This window comes from Cuculus canorus, chromosome 2 (genome assembly GCF_017976375.1).
Source record: "Cuculus canorus isolate bCucCan1 chromosome 2, bCucCan1.pri, whole genome shotgun sequence".
NCBI classification, from domain to species: domain Eukaryota; kingdom Metazoa; phylum Chordata; class Aves; order Cuculiformes; family Cuculidae; genus Cuculus; species Cuculus canorus.
In genome coordinates, this window is record NC_071402.1 from 236593 (window position 1) to 255793 (window position 19201).

The 19201-nt window shown below is 54.4% G+C and overlaps 1 protein-coding gene and 1 long non-coding RNA gene across 20 annotated transcripts in view; one reads left to right on the forward strand and one right to left on the reverse strand.

Annotated features, from left to right (window-relative positions):
- The first annotated feature begins 104 nt into the window (after positions 1 to 104).
- LOC128851260 (uncharacterized) lies at positions 105 to 2658 on the forward strand. Its single transcript, XR_008448540.1, has 2 exons — positions 105 to 2278; positions 2397 to 2658. It is a non-coding gene; the product is annotated as an uncharacterized LOC128851260 (long non-coding RNA).
- Positions 2659 to 6764: 4106 nt separating this feature from the next.
- Positions 6765 to 19201, reverse strand: part of SCRIB (scribble planar cell polarity protein) — a 117176-nt gene continuing 104739 nt past the window's right edge. For 14 of the 19 annotated variants that reach the window (XM_054057072.1, XM_054057069.1, XM_054057062.1 and 11 more), the window contains 6 exons: positions 17528 to 17692; positions 16781 to 16920; positions 16384 to 16421; positions 14280 to 14354; positions 12413 to 12464; positions 6765 to 8905 (listed from right to left, as the gene is read on the reverse strand). In XM_054057072.1, the coding sequence (XP_053913047.1) occupies positions 8742 to 8905; positions 12413 to 12464; positions 14280 to 14354; positions 16384 to 16421; positions 16781 to 16920; positions 17528 to 17692 (634 nt within the window). In that variant the 3' untranslated portion in view covers positions 6765 to 8741. Of the gene's footprint in view, positions 8906 to 12230; positions 12266 to 12412; positions 12465 to 14279; positions 14355 to 16383; positions 16422 to 16780; positions 16921 to 17527; positions 17693 to 19201 lie in introns of all 19 variants that reach the window. The other 5 variants (XM_054057070.1, XM_054057073.1, XM_054057067.1 and 2 more) reach the window with 5 other exon arrangements.

Genomic DNA, 19201 nt, shown 5'->3' on the forward strand with positions numbered 1-19201 from the left:
GGATGGGGGGTGAGGGATGGGGGCTGAGGGGAGAGAATGGGGCAAGGGGGGAGCCGTGAGGGGTAAGGGCTGAAGGGCAAGGAGCGAGGAGGAGGGGACCAGGGTGAGGGGCGAGAGGGGATGGGGGCTGAGGAGCGAGAGGGGCGAGGGCTAAAGAGTTGAGGAACGAGGGAGGATGGGAGCAAGGGGTGAGGGGTGAAGGACGAGGGGCTGATGGATGAGCCCACAGCCTTACTGGTCAGCATGTGCCCACACACCTGGTACCATGCACTCCTGGCCACGCCTGCTCCAATGAGGCCGTGTAGAATCCTAGAACCATGGAATGGTTTGGGCTGGAAGGGACCTCAAAGCCCACCCAGTTCCAAGCCCTGCCATGGGCAGGGACACCTCCCACTGGATCAGGGGCTCCGAGCCCCATCCAACCTGGCCTTGGGCACCCCCAGGGATGGGGCAGCCACGGCTTCTCCGGGCAACCTGGGCCAGGGCCTCCACATCGTGAAGAATTTCTCCCTAATGTCCAATCTAAATCTTCCCCTCTCTGATTTAAAGCCATTCCCTCTCGTCCTATCGCTCCAAGCCTTTGTGAACAGTCCCTCCACAGCTTTCTTGGAGTCCCTACAGGTACTGGAAGTTTGCTGTGAGATCTCCTCAGAGCATTCTCTTCTCCAGGCCGAACAACCCCGACTCTCCAGCCTGTCCTCCTACTGGAGGTGCTACAGCCCTCGTGTCATCTTTGTGGCCTTTTCAAAGTCATGCTCCGGTTATGATTATTGTAATTTTTTTTGGTCGTTCTTACAGTGCAGAATTTTCTGCTTAACACTTGGCCTTTGTCTGTTTTTTTGTTGCTCTTGGGTCTCCTGGATGACTGAAGAGATCGTTCCACACTACAGTTTGGGATACTCGGTTCTGAGTTTGGCTTTCAAGTACCTGAAAGCAGAGGGGAATTCTTTGCCCTGCAGTACAGTTCCTGCATAGGTTTATTTTGTTTTATTCAGCCACTGTGTCTTAAATTTCTTCGTCCTGGTGCAGGAAGGTAGAAGATGGATCTGCAGGGAAGGAAGGAGCTACCTGAAGGCCAGTACATTACGTGTGAGCAGGACACCCTCATGTGCCGGTGGGGAAGAGACCGGCCTGGCTGAACAGAGAGTTCTAGCCGAAACTCAAGGGGAAAGGAGAGTTTGTGGCCTTTGGAAGAAGAGGCAGCAACCCAGGAGGACTGCAAGGACGTCTTGAAGTTACGCAGGGAGAAAATTAGATGGACTGAAGCGCAACCAGAGCTTTACGTGGCTCTGCTTCATACATCATCAGCAAAAGGAGGCTGAGGAGAATCTCCATCCTTTATTGGATATGGGGGAAACAGTGACAAAGGATGGGGAAAACGCTGAGAAACTTTGTCTTCTTTCCCTCCATTGTTAACAGTCAGACCAGTTCTTCTCCAGGTACTCAGCCCCCTGATCAGGAACACAGGACTGGGGAGCAGAATGGAGACCCCATAATCCAAGAGGGAATGGTGAGCAACCTCCTACCCCACCGGACACGCACAAGTCTTTGGGGCTGGATGGGATACACACAGCAGTGCTGACCTGGTAGAAGTGCTCACCAAGACACTTTCCATCATTTATCAGTAGTCCTGGCTACCTGTGGAGGTTCCAGTTGACTGAAGGTCAGCAAACATGATGCCCATCTACCAGAAGGGCTGGAAGGAGGATGTAGGGCACTCCAGGCCTGTCAGCCTGACCTCAGTGCTAGGGAAGGTTAGGGAGCAGATGACCTTGAGTGCCACCACACGGCACGTATGGGACAACCAGGCGATCAGGCCCAGTCAGCGTGGGTTTAGGAAAGGCAGGTCCTGCCTGACCAACCTGATCTCCTTCTATGGCAAGGTGACCCTCTCAGTGGACGTTGTCTACGTGAACTTTAGTAAAGCCTTTGGCACCGCTTCCCACAGCACTGTCCTGGACAAACTGGCTGCTCGTGGCTTGGATGGGTGTACTCTTCACTGGATAAAAACAGGCTGGATGCTGGACCGAAGAGTTGTGGTGAACAGAGCTAAATCCTGTTGGTGTCCAATCACAGGTGGTGTTCCCAGGGTTCTGGGTTGAAACTGATTCTGTTTAATATCTTTATCCATGATCCAGACAAGGGAATTGAGTGCTCCCTCAGTGAGTTTGGAGATGACACCAAGCTGGGAGGGATTGTTGATCTCCTGGAGGGCAGGAAGGCTCTGCAGAGGGACCTGGCCAGACTGGATCCACGAGCTGGAGACCAACAGGATAAGGTCCAACAAGTCTGAGTGCTGGGTTCCTTAAACTGCATTTGTAGACCTTTTTTGGTCCCAGTTTTTCAAAATTAACTTAAATCTGATTATCAAACAGAACTCCGACTTTCACTTTCAGGTCCATGAGTGCTGTACACTCAGATCCATCACCCAAGCCATGTTGCTACTCCAAGGTCTATGAACTTTGTGAGAGTAGATTTGACATCTCCTGAGCCAATTTAGGTTGGACTCGAGTGAAAATTATCCAGAATGCTGATTTCAAGAAGGTCCTGATGGTCTCCATCACATGGCCTCCACGCTGGCTGTATGATGTGATGGTGTTCTCTTCATCTTTCCAGTCGTTAACTGACAATAAAGTTTTGCTGTTGTTTTTGTTTTTATTCTGCAGGTTGGTGGTGGTTTATTTTTCTTTACTTTTTCCAAGATAATCTTGGTTATTTTTAAAGAATCCTCAGCCGTTGCATACGTTTATAAGTTTTGTTTGCTTTTTTTACTAATTACAACATGCATCGTTGTACCGGATTAGTTTAGTAACGCATCAAGCTAATTACTGTTTGTAACGAATGTCTTTACCAGGGCTCTTTTATGCCAACTGCCTTCAAACAAAAGAGCCAGGAGTGAGGAGACACTTGGTGCCCCAGATTGGCTGTAATCTGGGTTAATGACAAGATGCAACAAGGGGGTTAAAGCAGAGAGGTGATCAGAGAGGAGTGGACCTCGTTCCAGATCCTCGTGGCTGCTACAGGTGCTGCAGCTCATAGAATCATGGAATGGTTTGGGTGGGAAGAGACCTCAAAGCCCACCCAGTTTCAACCCCTGCCATGGGCAAGGACATCTCCCACTGGATCCCAATTACTCCAAGCCCCATCCAACCTGTCCTTGAACCCCTCCAGGCATGGGGCAGACACGGCTTCTCCGGGCAACCTGGGCCAGGGCCTCCCCACCCTCACGGGAGAACGTTTCTTCCTAAAATCTCACCTCAATCTCCCCTCTTTCAGCAAAAAACTGTTCCACTCATCCTGTCCCTGCACTCCCTGATCCAGAGCCCCTCTCCAGCTTTCCTGGAGCCCCTTTCAGCACTGGAAGCTGCTCTAAGGTCTCCCCACAGCCTTCTCTTCTCCAGGCTGAACAACCCCAACTTTCTCAGCCTGTTCTTGGACGGGAGGTGCTCCAGCTCTTGGATCATCTCCATGGCCTCCTCTGGACTTGCTCCAACAGCTCCATGTCCTTCCTGCGCTGAGGACCTCAGAACTGGATGCAAGGCTCCAGGTCTCGCCAGAGCAGAGCAAAGGGTCAGAATCCCCTCCCTTACCCTGATGGTCCCACGGCTTTGGAAGCACCCATGTTTGCTTCTGCCACTCCTGGGTTTGATCTGTTCCAGGCACTTTATTTGTGTGTACTCGATGATCTGGGTTAAGGGCAGCTGTGCTTTCTCCCTTCGGTCTATCTAGTCTTGAGTTGTTTAACCAGATCTTCCTGTTTTCCTTGCAGCTCAGTATCAAGAAGTCACAGGTACCAACTGGCTCTCAGCGTTGAAGTTATTTTTTTGTGCAGCACATGCGTGCTCCGTAGATCCCTGAGGAACACACAGGGCTCTGGGCTTTGGTTGCTCAGCCTTGCTCTGCTGACAGACCTTGAAGAAGTTTCTTCAGAACCTTGCCGCCTTCATTTTCTTCACAATGAGGGCAGCAAGACACTGGAAGAGGCTGCCCAGGGAAGTTGTGGAAGTTCCCTCCCTGGAGGTGCCCAAGGCCATGCTAGATGGGGCTTGGAGCACCCTGATCCAGTGGGAAGTGTTCCTGCCCATAGTAGGGATTGGAACTGGGTAGGTTTTGAGGTCCCTTCCAACCCAAACCATTCTATGATTCCCCTCCCAGTTCTTCACAGCAATTTCTTGTTGTCAATAACTTCTTTCCCTGAACTGTAACTGGGGAGGAGTCCAACGTTATTACAACAACCAAGACTGAGATAGGAATGCAATTATGGGGTGGGAACATGAATGGAGTCTTGCATAGTTATTATGCTCATAAGTTGTTTGAGGTTTTTAGTGAAAACTGCCTTAAATTACTGGGCTAAATGGGGAATAACAGGCAGGGAATAACAGGAGTCACTGCTGTCAGCATTTGTGTATGGCAGTGCTCTTCGGGTGCCAGCATGGAAGCTTTGTTGAGTGTTCTTTTTTCCTTACCGGAGTGTTGACCTGCTACCGATGATGATCGTTCCTTCTGGGAGAAAGAGAATGAAGGCTTCAGTGACCAGAAAACTTGGCCTTAGGCTGTGACTGGACTCCCCAGTGCAGCTGCGGTGGCCTCTGGGTTCCGTGTGGCTGAACATCCATTGTGATCCAATTCAGAGAAAACGTCGTATCATAGTCATGGTGTGATTCAGGCTGGAAGGGACCTCAAAGCCTCATGCCTGGCTCCAGGACTCTGTCATTTGGATGGCTTCGTGCCCTTCTGCAGTCACAGGGTGGGAGATGGAATCATGGAATGGTTTGGGCTGGAAGGGACACCGCAGCCCTTCCAGTTCCCACCCGCTGCCATAGGTGCAGACCCCTCCCATTGGATCAGGGGCTCCGAGCCTGGGCTTGAACCCCTCCAGGGATGGGGCAGCCACCACTGCTCTGGGCAACCCGGACCAGGGCCTCCCCACCCGCATTGTGAAGAATACCCTCCGTATGTCCAATCTAAATCTTCTCCTCTCCAGTTTAGAGCCATTGTTCCTTGTCCTATCCCTTCAGGCCTTTGTAAAAAGCTTTCCTGGAGCCCCTTCAGGTACTGGAATCTGCTCTAAGGTGTTCCCACAGCTTTTTCTTCTCCAGGCTGAACATCCCCAGTTCTCCCAGCCTGTCCTCGTTCGGGAGGTGCTCCAGCCTTTGCATCATCTCTGTGGCCTCCTCTGAACTCACTCCAACAGCTCCACGTCCTTCTTATGTTGAGGATTCGAGAACTGGACACGGGACTCCAGGTGGGGGTCTCACCAGAGGGGCAGAATCCCCTCCTTTGAGGAAAGCGAATCCAGGCGTTCCCTCACACGCACACACGCAAACCTGCACGCACTCATACACACACGCACACGCATGTGTTCAGGCATTCCGTGACGCACACACACGTACCCATGCACTCAGACACATGCGTGTCCGGGCACTCACACACAAACACACGTGTCCAAGTGCTCCCTCACACACACACGTCCATGCACAGACACACGTGTCAAGGCACACACACACACACACACACACACCTGTCCAGGCGCTCCTTTTCACACACAGAGACACACGTGTGTCCGTGTCCGTGCACACACCTGCACGTGCATTTCCCAGCATTCTTACACACACCGTCACACCGTGAGGCCTTCCCTTAAGTGCATGAGGCACGGAGCACGTGGTCCCCAAAGCACATGGGGACATTTTGCGGTCCATCAGTCCCTTGTCCAAAGGGAACTTGGAGTCTCTGGAGGTGCCATTGGCTGCGTCTCAAAGGTTTGAACACTGAACAGCGTGTGGTTGCTTTTCACAGAATCAGAGAATTGTTGAGCTGGAAGAGACCTTTGAGATCAACTCCAACCACACCTGTCCGCTACTGAACTGTATCCCCGAGCATCTCATCTGCCCGGCTCTTGAACCCCTCCAGGGATGGGGCCTCAACTCCCTCCCTGGGCTCCTCTGCCAGGGCCTGAAAACCTGTTTGGTGGAAAACGTTTTCCTAATGTCCAAACTGAACCTGCCCTGGTGCAGATTGAAGCCATTTCCTCTCATCGCATCACTTGGGAGAGGAGGCCAACACCAACCTCTCTACAACTTCTTTTCAGTCAGTTGTAGATAGTGATGAGGTCTCCCCTCAGCCTCCTTTTTTGCAGGCTAATCAACCCCAGGTCCCTCAGCCACCTCTCATAACCCTTACCCAACTCTGTTCCCTTCTCTGGACACACTCCAGACCCTCAATGTCCATCTTGGAGTGAGGGGCCCAGAACCGAGCCCAGGATTTCAGGTGCGGCCTCACCAGTGCTGAGTCCCATCCCTGCTCCTGCTGTCCCCTCTGTTTCTGACACAAGACAAGATCCCATTGGCTTTCTTGGCCACCTCTGGCACACCTTCAGCCGCTGCCAACCAACACCTCCAGGTCCTTCTCCTCCAGGGAGCTTTCCAGCTACTCTTCTCCAAGGCTGGAGCTGCTCGGGGTTGTGGTGTCCCAAGTGCCGGACTCCTTTCCATAGAATCACAGAATCATTAAGTTTGGAAAAGGACCTCTAGGATCATCCAGCCCAACAGTCATTTTCCTCATTCCCAAATTCCTCTCCCACTCTCATCTGCCATTAAGCAGGAGGTTGTTTTTAGATAGGTTTTCAGAGAATCGTAGAATAGAATCACAGAAGGGTTTGGGTGTCACCGGTGCGGTGCTGGGCTGTAGGGTGACAACAGAGTGAACCGAAGCGTTGATGGAGGGACGGGAGACTCCCCCCGGGCCAGGCACATCAAGAAAAGCTCTAAAATGTAAAGTAAACTTTATTATCCTTGAACCACAAAATAGATTTCTTTGGTTGTACAAATTTCACTAGTTACAGTCTTGATTGCTAATTGTCCCTCAGAGTCTCCCGGGAGAGAACCCGGAGCCGGGCACCAGGTACCGCAAAGGGAAAGGAAAAGAAGAATCACAAGTTAGTCACCAAAAACCAATCCAGGATTGTTTCCAAAATCGCTGTTGTTAAAAAGCAAACGCTAAAATTAGAGTTAAAAAGGAAAAAAAGCTCAAATTGCTGATGATGGAAGCAGCCGGAGCTGCTGTCTGAGATTATCGGAGTTTCTCCATTCGAGGCTCTGTAAAATCAAAACGTATGGAGTCAGTCACAGCGATTCGCCGAGATTTGGCAGGAAGGGAGATTCTCAACTAAAAGAAACCTCATCTGGTTCTTTCACTCAGCAAATTCACACGCAGGAGCGCCCGAGCCGTGTCTGGTGGTGGAGAGGCTCGAGGCACGGCTCCAGCCTCGCTGCGGGAGGGTTCAGAGAGAGCACCGCGGCGCCAGGGCAGGCAGAGCGGGTCGCTGCCGGGCTCTGACGCTTTCCTCCCCACGAGAGGCATTAAAAGCCAAAAAAAAAGGAGAAGGAAAGGGCTGTTTCACTTCAGTCGTGGGCAGTGCAGCCCGAGCCCCGTGCCGTGGGCAGCACCGTTCTCCCCCACGCTGGCAGAGCTCACAGCACGGAACCTGTTTGCAGCCCTCGTTCCGCTCACAGAACCCAGGGATTGCTCCCCTGCTCTCTCTTCATTTCCACTTCTCCCTCTTGCGTGGGCAAACATGGATTTTTTTTTCCCTACGCTACGTGGAAAGGGGTCTGAAGCCGAAACGCTGGCGGAGGGACCTGTGTGGTGACTGCAAGGCAAGGGCCAGAGCCACCCGTGCTCCCCACGCTGGGCACCGTGTAACCCCACACCGTGGGCATCACCACGACTCACCCGCTCCTCCTGCTGCCTGCGAGACCCTCGAGTCCTACCCTGACCCCAGCAACACTCCCCGTCCCCGTTTCCTCAATCCTAACCCGCTATCCTACCGCTTTCACACCTCCTACCTCTGCCACGTACCCTAACCCCAGCTACTCCGCTCTCTATCGCGTTCACACATGCATGCTGCTACCCTCCTCCTGCCTCTTTTCCCGTTGCTGCCCCGGTTCCGCCGCGGTGCCAAACCTCCCGGCCTCTTCTGACACCGGGACACGGTGCCTGCAGAGCAGGTCACAAGCCCCACGCACTCGTGTGTGCATCCAGGCAGGAATCCGTCTCCCGGAATGGCACGGAACACCGGCAGGAGCATCTTCCTGAACGGGACACCGTGGAAGCCAGCGGCACGGAGCCGGCAGAGGCTCCTGCTCGTTGCGCCGTCTCTGCCGAGTGCCCCGCTGTTGGTGTCGGAGGCAGGCACTTTGCTGAAATCCAGAGTTTTTTTTGCCTCCAAGCTGCCCATTCCCGCATCCTCCCGAACGGAAGTGAGCCGGCGCGGTGCAGGAGGAGATGCTTTTCGGCAAAAGACTGGCAACCCAACAGGAGCGAAGGCAGGACGGCCCTTCCCCCTAATCCACACCAGAGCAGAAGCTCCCCCATTAACCACTACAAATCCCAGTGGAGGAGACGGCGGCCGGAGCCCGGCGCCCTCGCAGGCCTCCCCGCCCTCCCCTCTTCCCCACACTATTTACAGGCTAAGAAGCTGCGGCCACCCGCTGTCCTACCCACACCTCCTCTCCGTTTGCCATCAAGAAGTCAAGAGTCGTCCCGTTCCATCCAGGACGTGCCCAGTGCATCATCGGGTGAGAAAAGAGGGCGTTTCACAGCCTTAAAAGAAGTCGAGTTGCCCACAATGCTCGCCGGGGCACTCCGTTCCCAGCCAGAGCCCGGAGGCAGCAGTGTGGGCAGGTCCAGTGCTGTCCTTGGGGCACGGGGAGCTGGAGAGTCGCCCAGGTGCCTCCGCTCCTCTACGTGGGAACAGCAGCCTCCAAACTGCGCCGGCCGTGTCGGAGTTTGCGCTTGCTGCTGTACAGGGCCATTTCTTCAAGTGCTGATGAAGTGGGGGTGGATGAATCGCGTGCGGGCAGCAGCTCCTCCTCCTCCGCCGGCTGCCCATCCTGCTCCTGCGGAACTGCCGGACAAGGACAGGAGAGGTTATGGGAGAAAGGGTTGGGTCAGGGATAAGGGTGAGCCCGGGTGCTGGACCTTGAGACAGCACTGGAGTCTCAGGGAGCTACAGCAACGCTGTGCCCAGAACTTTCGGGTGACCACATATGGACGACCGTTGGTTCTGGGGTGGAAGCCTCACGCGTGAGAAACCTACCCCAAACTCCCCCATTCCCTGGAAATCAGCGGAAGTGCCAAGCCTCAGGGAAAACCAAGTGCGCTGAAAGGACTCATGGAATGAGTTCAAACGAAATAGAATCCAGGAATGGTTTGAGTGGGAAGGGGCCCCAAAGCCCATCCAGTTCCAATCCCCTGCCATGAGCATGGACACCACTGGCTCGGGGGCTCCCAGGCCCCATCCAACCTGGCCTTGAACCCCTCCAGGGATGGGGCAGCCACCGCTTCTCTGGGCAACCTGGGCCTGAGGCACTTGTATAGAAAGGAAAACGTTCTCCAAAACCACAGACTTTTCCCTCAGGTGCAACCCGTCTCCTTGGAAAAGCCTCTCCAGAGGCTTTGACCATAGCAGAGAACCTCAAATACAGACCCTTATGCAGACACATCAGCTCAAAGGCGCAGGCTCCGCTGAGCTGTACGCAGCGCCTGCCCTCCGCTCTGCAGGACACAACATTCCTCACGTTACAGCGCCTGAGCAGAAGCTGTTACAACCCAGAATCCTCCCTGAGCTCCTCACCACGGCACTGAGCTGCTGTTCAGAAATGTCTCTGAACTGAGTGGAGGTGACAGATCATAGAATTATGGAGTGGTCTGGGCTGGAAGGGACCTCAAAGCCCATCCAGTTCCAACCCCTGCCATGGGCAGGGACACCTCCCGCTGGATCAGGGGCTCCAAGCCCCATCCAACCTGGCCTGGAACCCCTCCAGGGATGGGGCAGCCACCACTGCTCCGGGCAGTGTGTCCCACTGCCTCACCTCTGACATCGCCAAAGGACACTGGGGTGGGGAAGCAGATACCCGACCTCCAAACACAGCAAACCAGTATAAAAGGAAGGCAGGGGCACATGCAGGAACAATCCAGACGGAGAGGTGGGGGAGGAAATCCATGTGGATGTAGGGAAAGTCACTCCTTTAGACTCGTTTGGACAGGAGCTGTCAAACATGCAGGTTAAACGAGCTCAACATGGCACACGGAAATTCCCAACCAAGTTTTGGTCGCTCCTCGGCAAAGGAGCTGCCACGGGATGAGGTGGCTCATCCTTCCGTGGAGAGGAACATGGTGGCCGCACAGAAGAAGCGCAGGGAGATGTTCCCTGTTGTCAACACCGAGCAGCTGCTGGCATCGGGGCCAACCCCGGGTGGGTGGTGAGATGGAGCCAGTGGAGAGGAACCACTGCGGACACCACGCCGTGTGTCAGGGCAGTGACACGGAACTCGGCTACAATGGGCATTTGGGATTTACGGAGGAGACCGGGTGGTGACGTGGAAGGTGACGGTCACCGCAGGCATGAACTGATCCATGAAGGAGTCAGCTCTGAAAGGAAAAGCCCCTGGCTTAGTACCTGCCAACGCATGGGTTGCCGGAGCCTTGGAAGGAATTACTTCATGCTTTTCTCCTCCTGTGCTCTTTTCTTGCACTCCTAACAGCTCACACGGGGCAATATCTGACCCGCCAGGACCTCATGTGGACGGTGAAGTTGGTTTTTTACACTACTGGGTGATACTTAAGCTCAATAAAATAATTCTGACTGCCTACGAACCGCGACACCTTAAACCGAGATGATTCTGTAGCGATGGGGGAACATTCTGAACGCATTGGCACTTCTCTCAGCAATGCCGTCTCACATCTGAGTACTGGATATTGGAGAAGATGGGAGAGCGTCCAGAACACCACCGGCCTCTACACAAACCCATCAGATGCCTTCACTCGCAGCCCTGCACGCAGCCCCACTCTCCTCCTCTACCTTAAAACAGGCACAAACGAAATAAAAAGGTCCAGAGGGGTGTGGGGATGACTCGCACAACGAGGAACCAGGATCCTTCAGCCTGGAAAAGAGGTAACGGATACGATACTGGACTACACGGATGGTGCAAGAAGAGGGAGTAAGACACAGTGATTCACTGCACCCCAGGAGACGCAAGGAGATGGTCAAGAAAGGGTTAAAGCAACCAAAATGCCTGATTATGGATGGACTGAATGCCACAAAGTGCCACGAAAGACTGAAAATGACCTCAACCTTCTTCCACTGATGATGGGGGTCATAGATCATAGAAAGGTTTGAGTTGGAAGGGACCCTAAAGATCATCTAATTCCGAACTGGAGGCTCCATTAATGCTCTTCCAGTACGAAGTCTAGGAATTGCCCATGAGTTCTCCATACAATGGAAAAGCCACAATTCCACGACCAAGGATAATTCTGGTTGAAACCACAGTGTGTGCAGAAGGGGACAGAGAAGAGGTGTCACCAAACATAGTGATTTGAACTCTTCAAAGCTGACAAAATAAGGACCTCTGTGTCGGTGGCACGTAAGGAAGAATGAGCTGCAGCTGAAGGGAATCTAAAAAGCCCTTGAGAGTTTTGTCCCACACCAAAGGAGTTTGGCTGCATCTTCAGATGGTGTTCTCAGGACAGCAAGTTCTTCTCGAGTATCTCTTAGGTGAAACCTCCTTCTGGAAATGGACCACGCACGGATCGGCTGCCCAAAAGGCAGCCTTTGTTCACAGATTTGCCAAGACAAAAGCGAGAGAGAAATCATTCCTTGGGTAAAATAAAGGAGGAGAAAATGCAAAAGAGGTAGAAGAAACCCAGCATCAAGCGTTGAAGGAAACCAAAGCAAAACCAAGGAGCAGGCAGGCCCTGCTGAGCTCCATGCTGCGGCTGCAGCCACCCAGAACGAAGTGGGAGATGATCTGAGCCTGTCTGGTACAGCTGAGGACAGATGGACACCACGGCTAGGACGGCCTGAGGAGACAGAGCAATCACTCCTCTGGTCACTGTTTATTTTGGTGACCGTGAACTTGGATCCATGAGTGTAGAGTTGGGGAGTCACCCGGGTCCCCAAGCACCGAAATGCTCTCAAGTCTTCAAGCAGGACGAATTTATCTGAAGGTAGTGAGATTCCCTGCTGAGAACAAGGTGGAGCCTGATCCATGGATGTTCTCCATTCACAGCAGGAGACAGTGGCCCAAGGCGAGGGCCACATCACCACAAGGACAGAACTTCCCAACCATGTCCACTCTTTACCCCAGAACACAAAACCAGGAGGAAACTGGGCATGCTTGCTACCATCTCAGCAGATTAGTCACCACTAGCGCACAATGCAAGTTTCCTACCCAAAACTGAGCGCGGCGAGGTCGGAGGTTTCATTCTAGAACAAACAAAATAAGACATTGCTTCAAGCACCAAGAATCGGCGTCCTCAGGGTGGATTCCATGAGCAGGCAAAGGGGAACCCTCGGGAACCGTGGTGGGAAGGCAAAGAGTACAAAGAAGACTCCCTCTGGCCGTGATCTTACCTGAGTTATTTCTGTCATCCATGTATCTGAGGTCATCGGCGGCGTTGGGTGACTGGAAGAGAAGAGAACACGTGAGAATCCACCACAGCAACCCCAATGCCGGGTAATTCCCCACCTCCAGCCTTCCAGGACCCTGCAGAACCTTCTGCCCTCTGAGGGCTGGGCACATGGCAGCCGAGGTGTCCCCCGTCAGTGACCCCCTTCTGCTTCGTGTGTGTTGGGAGGAGAGGATGGGAGGCGAAAGGCAGAAAGCGTAGAGGCTACAGAAAACAAGTAGAAATATGGGAGAAGAGCAAAGGCACAAACTACATTTCCGGGAGAGTCCTGGATCCCAATTCTGCAGCTGCACGGCTCCCAGGCCCAGTTTCCTGCCCAAAAATCAACTTTCTTCTCTATCTTCAGGTGTGTCTGGAGAACTGGTGGGGGACAGGAGCAGCTACATCCCCATGGATAGCTCTGGAGGAATTGCCAAGTGATGGAACTCCACCAGTTCCAGCTAACTGTAAAGCCTTCCCACCATGAAGGCCATTCCAACAACCAGAGGTGTCCACAGCTCATTAGACCAGAGCGACACCACCACGAGAAAAGAGCTTTGCTGATGGTCACGGACTTGAGGTGGCTTCAAAACCAGCCCCACTCTGGGGGCACAAATCAGCATCCCAAGCCCTGCTCGTTTTCCTGAAATCATAGACTCATGGAACAGTTCGGGTGGAAGGGACCTCAAAGCCCATCCAGCTCCAACCCCTGCCACGGGCAGGGAGATCTTTAACCAGATCAGGTTGCTCCAAGCCCCATCCAACGTGGCCTTGAACATCTCCAGGGACGGGGCAGCCACCACTTCTCAGGGCAACCTGGGCCAGGGCCCCCCTGCCATGAGGCACCGTGATACCACATTATCTGCTGAAGTTGGCCATCACAAACACGATCAATCCATGACTGAACAAGACAACAACGCAAAGGCATCTCAGAGTCCTGGGCAACCAGCTCTGGGCGACCCTGCTTGAGCAAGAGGGCAGATAGGACCTCCACAGGTCCCTCCCAACCTCAAACATTCTGTGGTTCTGTGACAGAGCACCAAAAATGAAATTAAGTTCTTTTAGGAGGGAGAACCTTTCCATGGTGCTCGTCCTCACAACCTGATGCTCCCTCTCTGCAGGACGACTTCTCAGTTCCTCTGCAGCAGAGGTACAACATGAGAGTTGCCACCAGAGCTGCTCCTTGGGCAGATGCTGGAGAGATCCCACTATGGCATTAACATCCGCTTCCATTCACTGCTTGTTGGCAACCATTCCTAGAGCTTTTCCTTCCCTTCTTGCTCTCATCTTTCACTTCAAATATTCCAGGATGAGTTAAGGTGAAGATGACACTTGCAAAGCTTTTGCCATTAATCTTAAAACCACCCGGACCAACGTTTTCACAATTGCACCTGACTGATGTCTCCATTAAACCCTCAGTTACCCGGCATGGATGGTGGCCTTCCAGACTGAGAATGCCTCTGGAGAGGACTTCCCCAAACCAGCCCACCTCTGCTCTAAAGGTCATAGAATCATGGTTTGCCTTGGAAGGGGCCTCACAGTTCCACCCCCTGCCATGGGCAAGGGCACCTCCCATTGGTTCGGGGGCTCCAAGCCCCATCCAACCTGGCCTGGAACCCCTCCAGGGATGGGGCAGCCATCACAGCTCTGGACAACCTGGGCCAGGGCCTCCCCACCCTCACAGGAGAACATTTCTCCCCAAGATCTCGTCTCAATCTCCCCTCTCTCAGCTTCAAACCATCCCCCTTGTCCTGTCACCACCTCACGTGGAGGCACCTCCACCAAAGCAAGCCCTGGCCCATCGCTGGGACGGTTCCACATGCAGTTTATACCTGGATTTCGTAAACAGGTTTGGAGGAAGGAATTGCAGCAAATTCCCGGTAGTCAAACTTCTTTTCAGACAGGGACTGGAAGGGACAGCAAAAGAGAAGAAAGAGAGAAGAGAGGATAAGGGGAGAGAAACGGACGGGAAACTGGCAGCCCCCAGAGGCAGAGCGTCATTCCCGGTCAGTGCCAAGCGCGCCAGGATGAAGCCTCTGAGATGAGGCACCACGGCTTTGTGGCTCTTCTGGTCCCGGGACGGGCGCTCCAGCTTGAGAAGAAACCATCAGGAGCTCCAGCACAATGCACACACGCACTGAGCCGGGCGGAAACTGATGGCTGTGGGACAACGGGTGGCAGGATTCCTGATGGCTCTGGCACAGCCGGGGCGGCAGCCCAGAGGGGGTGGCACTGTGTGACCTGGGGCAAAGTGAGGTCCTTTCTCCGTGCAGCTGCCCCCGCTCTGCCCTTCTCCCCAGTCCTGTCCATTCTCTGCACCGACAGTCGGTTGCATTTACACAGAAAACGGAAAATGCTGGTTTCAGCTCCAGCTCTTGGTTTCACACTGCCAAGGAAACAAAGAGCCAAGGTCTCCGGCATGAAGGGCTTTCTGAGCATGGAGATGGAGCAAAAGGACCAAGAGGATCATAGAGTCTCTAGGTTGGAAAAGACCATTGAGATCATCAGCTCCAACCACACCTGTCCACTACCGAACCACCACTGAGCACCTCATCTCCCCGCCTTTTAAGCCCTTCCAGGGATGGGGACTCCACCACCTCCCTGGGCTCCTCTGCCAGGGACCAAGAACCCTTTCAGTGAAGAAATTTTTCCTCATGTCCAATCTGAACCTGTCCCGACACAGCCTGAGGCCATTCCCTCTTGTCCTATCATTTGTCACTTGGGAGAAGAGAGCAGCGCTCACCTCTCCACAACCTCCTTTCAGGAAATTATAGACAGTGATGAGGTCTCTTCTCAGCCTCTTCTCCAGGCTGAGCAGTCCCAGGTCCCTCAGCCACCTCTCATAGCCCTTGTTCTCCAGCCCGTTCCCCAGCTCAATTCCCTTTTCTGGACGTGCTCCAGGACATCAATGTCTTCCCTGGAGTGAGGGGCCGAGGACTGAACCCAGGTTTCGAGGTGTGGCCTCACCAGCGTGGAGTCCAGGGAATCCCTTCCCTGCTCCTGCTGGTCACACCGTTTCTGATCCAGGCCAGGATGCCATTGGCCTTCTTGGCCACCTGGGCCACCGCTAGCTCATGATCAGCCACTGTCAACCAACACCCCCAGGTCCTTCTCCTCCAGGCAGATTTCCAGCTGCTCTTCCCCAAGCCTGGAGCTGCTCGGGGTTGTTGTGGCCCAAGTGCAGGACCTGGCACTTGGCCTGGTTGAACCTCACCCCGTTGCCCTCAGCCCATGGATCCAGGCTGGCCAGGTCCCTCTGCAGAGTCTCCCTACTCTCCAGCAGATTGACCCTTCCTCCCAGCTTAGTGTCATCCGCAAACCTCCCAAGGGTCCATTCAATCCCTTCATCCAGATCATAGACAAAGATCTTGAACAGAACTGGACCAACAGTGAGCCCAAGGGAACAGCACTTGTGACCAGCTTCCAGCTGGACTGAGCTCCATTCCCACCACTCTTTGGGCCCGGCCATTCAGCCAGTTTCTAACCCAGCAGAGGGTGCTCCTGTCCAGGCCAGTGGAAGCTGGTTTCTCAAGCAGAACACCCAAGAAACTGTGTCAAAGGCTTCACTCAAGTCCAGGTCCACCACATCCACAGCCTTTCCCTCATCCATCAAGTGGGTCATCTTGCCATGGAAGGCGATCAGGTTGGTTTGGCAGGACCTGCCTTTCGTGAACCCACACTGACTGGGCAAAGGATGAACCAACAAACCAGAAGAACTGAAAACTGAGGTTGCATGGTAAGCAGGGATGCCTGGAGCGGTGGGATGGTAGAGCTCCACCCGCTGTGTCCTCCTCACGATTCCACCACCACGCAGCTGGGCCTGAGGGGTTTCAGTAGGCTCCTACGGCCCAGCTGAATGTCCACACCCACGCCGAGCGACCGGGCAACCCCAGGGTTACAGGCGGGGTAACAAAAGCAAGCAGAAGGATGTCCTACCAGCCTCCCCGGCGAAGTGACGTTCCTGGGGCTGCAATCTGCAAAAGAGGACAGAGGAGCACGGCTCAGTGACCGGCTGCGCTGGATCAACGCCTCCCGAATCCTCCCCTTCCACCAAGCGGCGTTTAACTGTGGTAGCATGCCAGGCCCAGGAAAGACGTGGCCTTCTCAGGACAAACACTTCTTTCCTCTCCTTTTAGCGACGATGCTGTTTTGCTTCTGCCCTGGGTTTCCTGGACCCGCACCCCAGATGTTCTCCCATGGTTTCTACAGACCAGGCCCACTCCCTACGCTGAGATGTCTTCTGTCCCAGAGGATCCTGCAGAAGCTGCTTCCCACAGCGAGATGAGCTAGGGAAGCATTAGCTCTGTCCCTCTCAGAGTCAGCCGTAACGTACCTTCCAGTGGTGTTGGCGATGGGGTGGGAGCGGGCGAGGGCGACTCTGCCAGGTGCTCCAGCGTGCTGCGCTTCTTGCCCTCCTTGGACTTGGCAATGACCATCTGGGCTTTCAGAGCGTCCTGTTCAAGTGACTTCATGCTAAACCAAAAACAAGAGAGGGAGAAAAGACCGTCAGACGTCGCCTCCGGCCTGAGAGATGATGCCACCTCCCGCGTCCAGCAGCCAGAGCAGGCACCGGGCTGGGTGCAGGAGGTGACATCAGGCACCCCTGGCTCCCCGAGGCAGATGGACTTCCCGGCAGGAGAGGAGAATGGCTCGGTTTGCTGTCATCCCGAAACACGCATGCCATCGTGTGGTGAAGAGCAGAGCCTGGAGCTAAGCGCCAACACACCGAGCAGCTTTTCCTGAGGTACCACACACAACGGGAGAGGAACCCAAGCTGGGACAGAGCTGCAGGAGCTCAAACGGATCAGGGCTTTACGCTCCTCCATGCTCTACGTGTGTTGGTTCTTAACCCTTCTCAGCCATCAGGAGGTGATGGAACAGCTAAGGAAGAGTGGGCTCAGCCCTCAGGAACATCTGCTCCCTTCTCCCGGCCAAACTTCCCCCCTCGTCCGTGGGACCTCAGGGGAAGAACACAGCATCCACTACCAGTGCCGGGGCACAGCCAGGAGCGCTGCGTTGGGATGAGGGATGCGGACGGGACCGTGGTGCATGCAGCTGTTGGGGAGGGGGCTGTGCACACCTGGATTGGCTTCCTGACCCGGGGGTTCTTGAGGAGCGACTCTGCACTGGGCTAGACATCTGAGCTGGCCTGGCCGCGGAGGCAGGTGCCCGCTGTCGGGACTGGTACAGCTTCCTGGCCAGATCCTGCTCGTACTGCTTAATACTGTCTTCAAGAGCTGAGGAGCTGAGGAGGAGGGGGAGGAAGACAAGGAGGAGGAGAAGGAGAAGGAGGGGGAAGACCAGAAGGAGAAGGAGAAGGAGAAGGAGAAGGAGAAGGAGAAGGAGAAGGAGAAGGAGGAGAAGGAGAAGGAGAAGGAGAAGGAGAAGGAGAGGGAGAAGGAGAAGGAGAAGGAGAAGGAGAAGGAGAAGGAGAAGGAGAAGGAGAAGGAGAAGGAGAAGGAGAAGGAGAAGGAGAAGGAGAAGGAGGGGGGAGGAAGACAAGGAGGGGGGAGGAAGACAAGGAGGAGGAGGAGAAGTAGCAAGAGGAAAAGAAGGAGAAGTAGGAAGAGGAGGAGACGGAGGAAAAGGAGGAGAAGGAGAAAGAAGGAGGAGATGATGGTGATGAACATTGCAGTGGACAAGCAAAGGGAAAGAAAGAAACAGATACAGGAACGTACCCTGGCAAGGGTCAATAAGGGTGTCATACCGGGGTGACCTCGATTACAATGAGCTCCTATCTCTGATCCTGTCCAACACCAACTGTGCAGGAGAAGCTGGAACCTCCAGAGAACAACCTGGGATGCTGTGCCCAGAAGCATCACCCTTCAGACCATCAGCAACCCGAGACTGCCCTCCTCACTGGTGAGGAGAGGACGAGGAACACCCAGCAGACCAGTGGGAGCAGGAGGTCCTTACAGAGACATGTGAGGCAGATGGAGAGAGTCCAGGGGATGAGTGGGTGGACACATCTTGGAATCATGGAACAGTTTGGGTGGGAAGGGGCCTCAAAGCCCATCCAGTTCCATTGCACAGACACCTCCCACTGGATGAGGGGGCTCCAAGCCCCATCCAACCTGGCCTCGAACCCCTCCAGGGATGGGGCAGCCACCACTTCTCTGGGAAACCTGGACCAGGGCCTCCCCACCCTCACAGGAGATCTCATCCCAATCTCCCCTCTTTCTGCTCAAAGCCGTTCCCCTCCTCCTGTCCCTGCACTCCCTGATCCAGGGCCCCTCCCCAGCTTTCCTGGAGACCCTTTCCCTACTGGAAGCTGCTCTGAGGTCTCCCTGCAGCCTTCTCTTCTCCAGGCTGGACAAGCCCCGGTCTCCCAGTCTGTTCTCGGATGGGAAGAGCTCCAGGCCTCCAACAGCCTCGGTGCACGCTCACCACTGACCCTGAACCTTTGTGTGACCACAAGAATGGGGAAAGCAGAACGGACCAGGGCGTTATGGAATGCCAGCTCTTACAGCAGGAACACCAGCTCCTATGGCAGGAATATCAGCTCCTACCGCAGGAATGCTGGCTCCTATGGCAGGAATGATAGAATCACCAGGTTGGAAAAGACCTCTTGGATCATTGAGTCCAACCATTCCTATCTGCCACTAAACCACGTCCCTCAGCACCTCGTCTCCCCGTCTTTTAAACACCTCCAGGGATGGGGTCTCCACCCCCTCCCTGTGCAGCCTCTGCAGGGCCTGAGGAACCTTTCTGTGAAAACTTTTTTCCTGATATCCAGCCTGAACCTCTCCTGGTG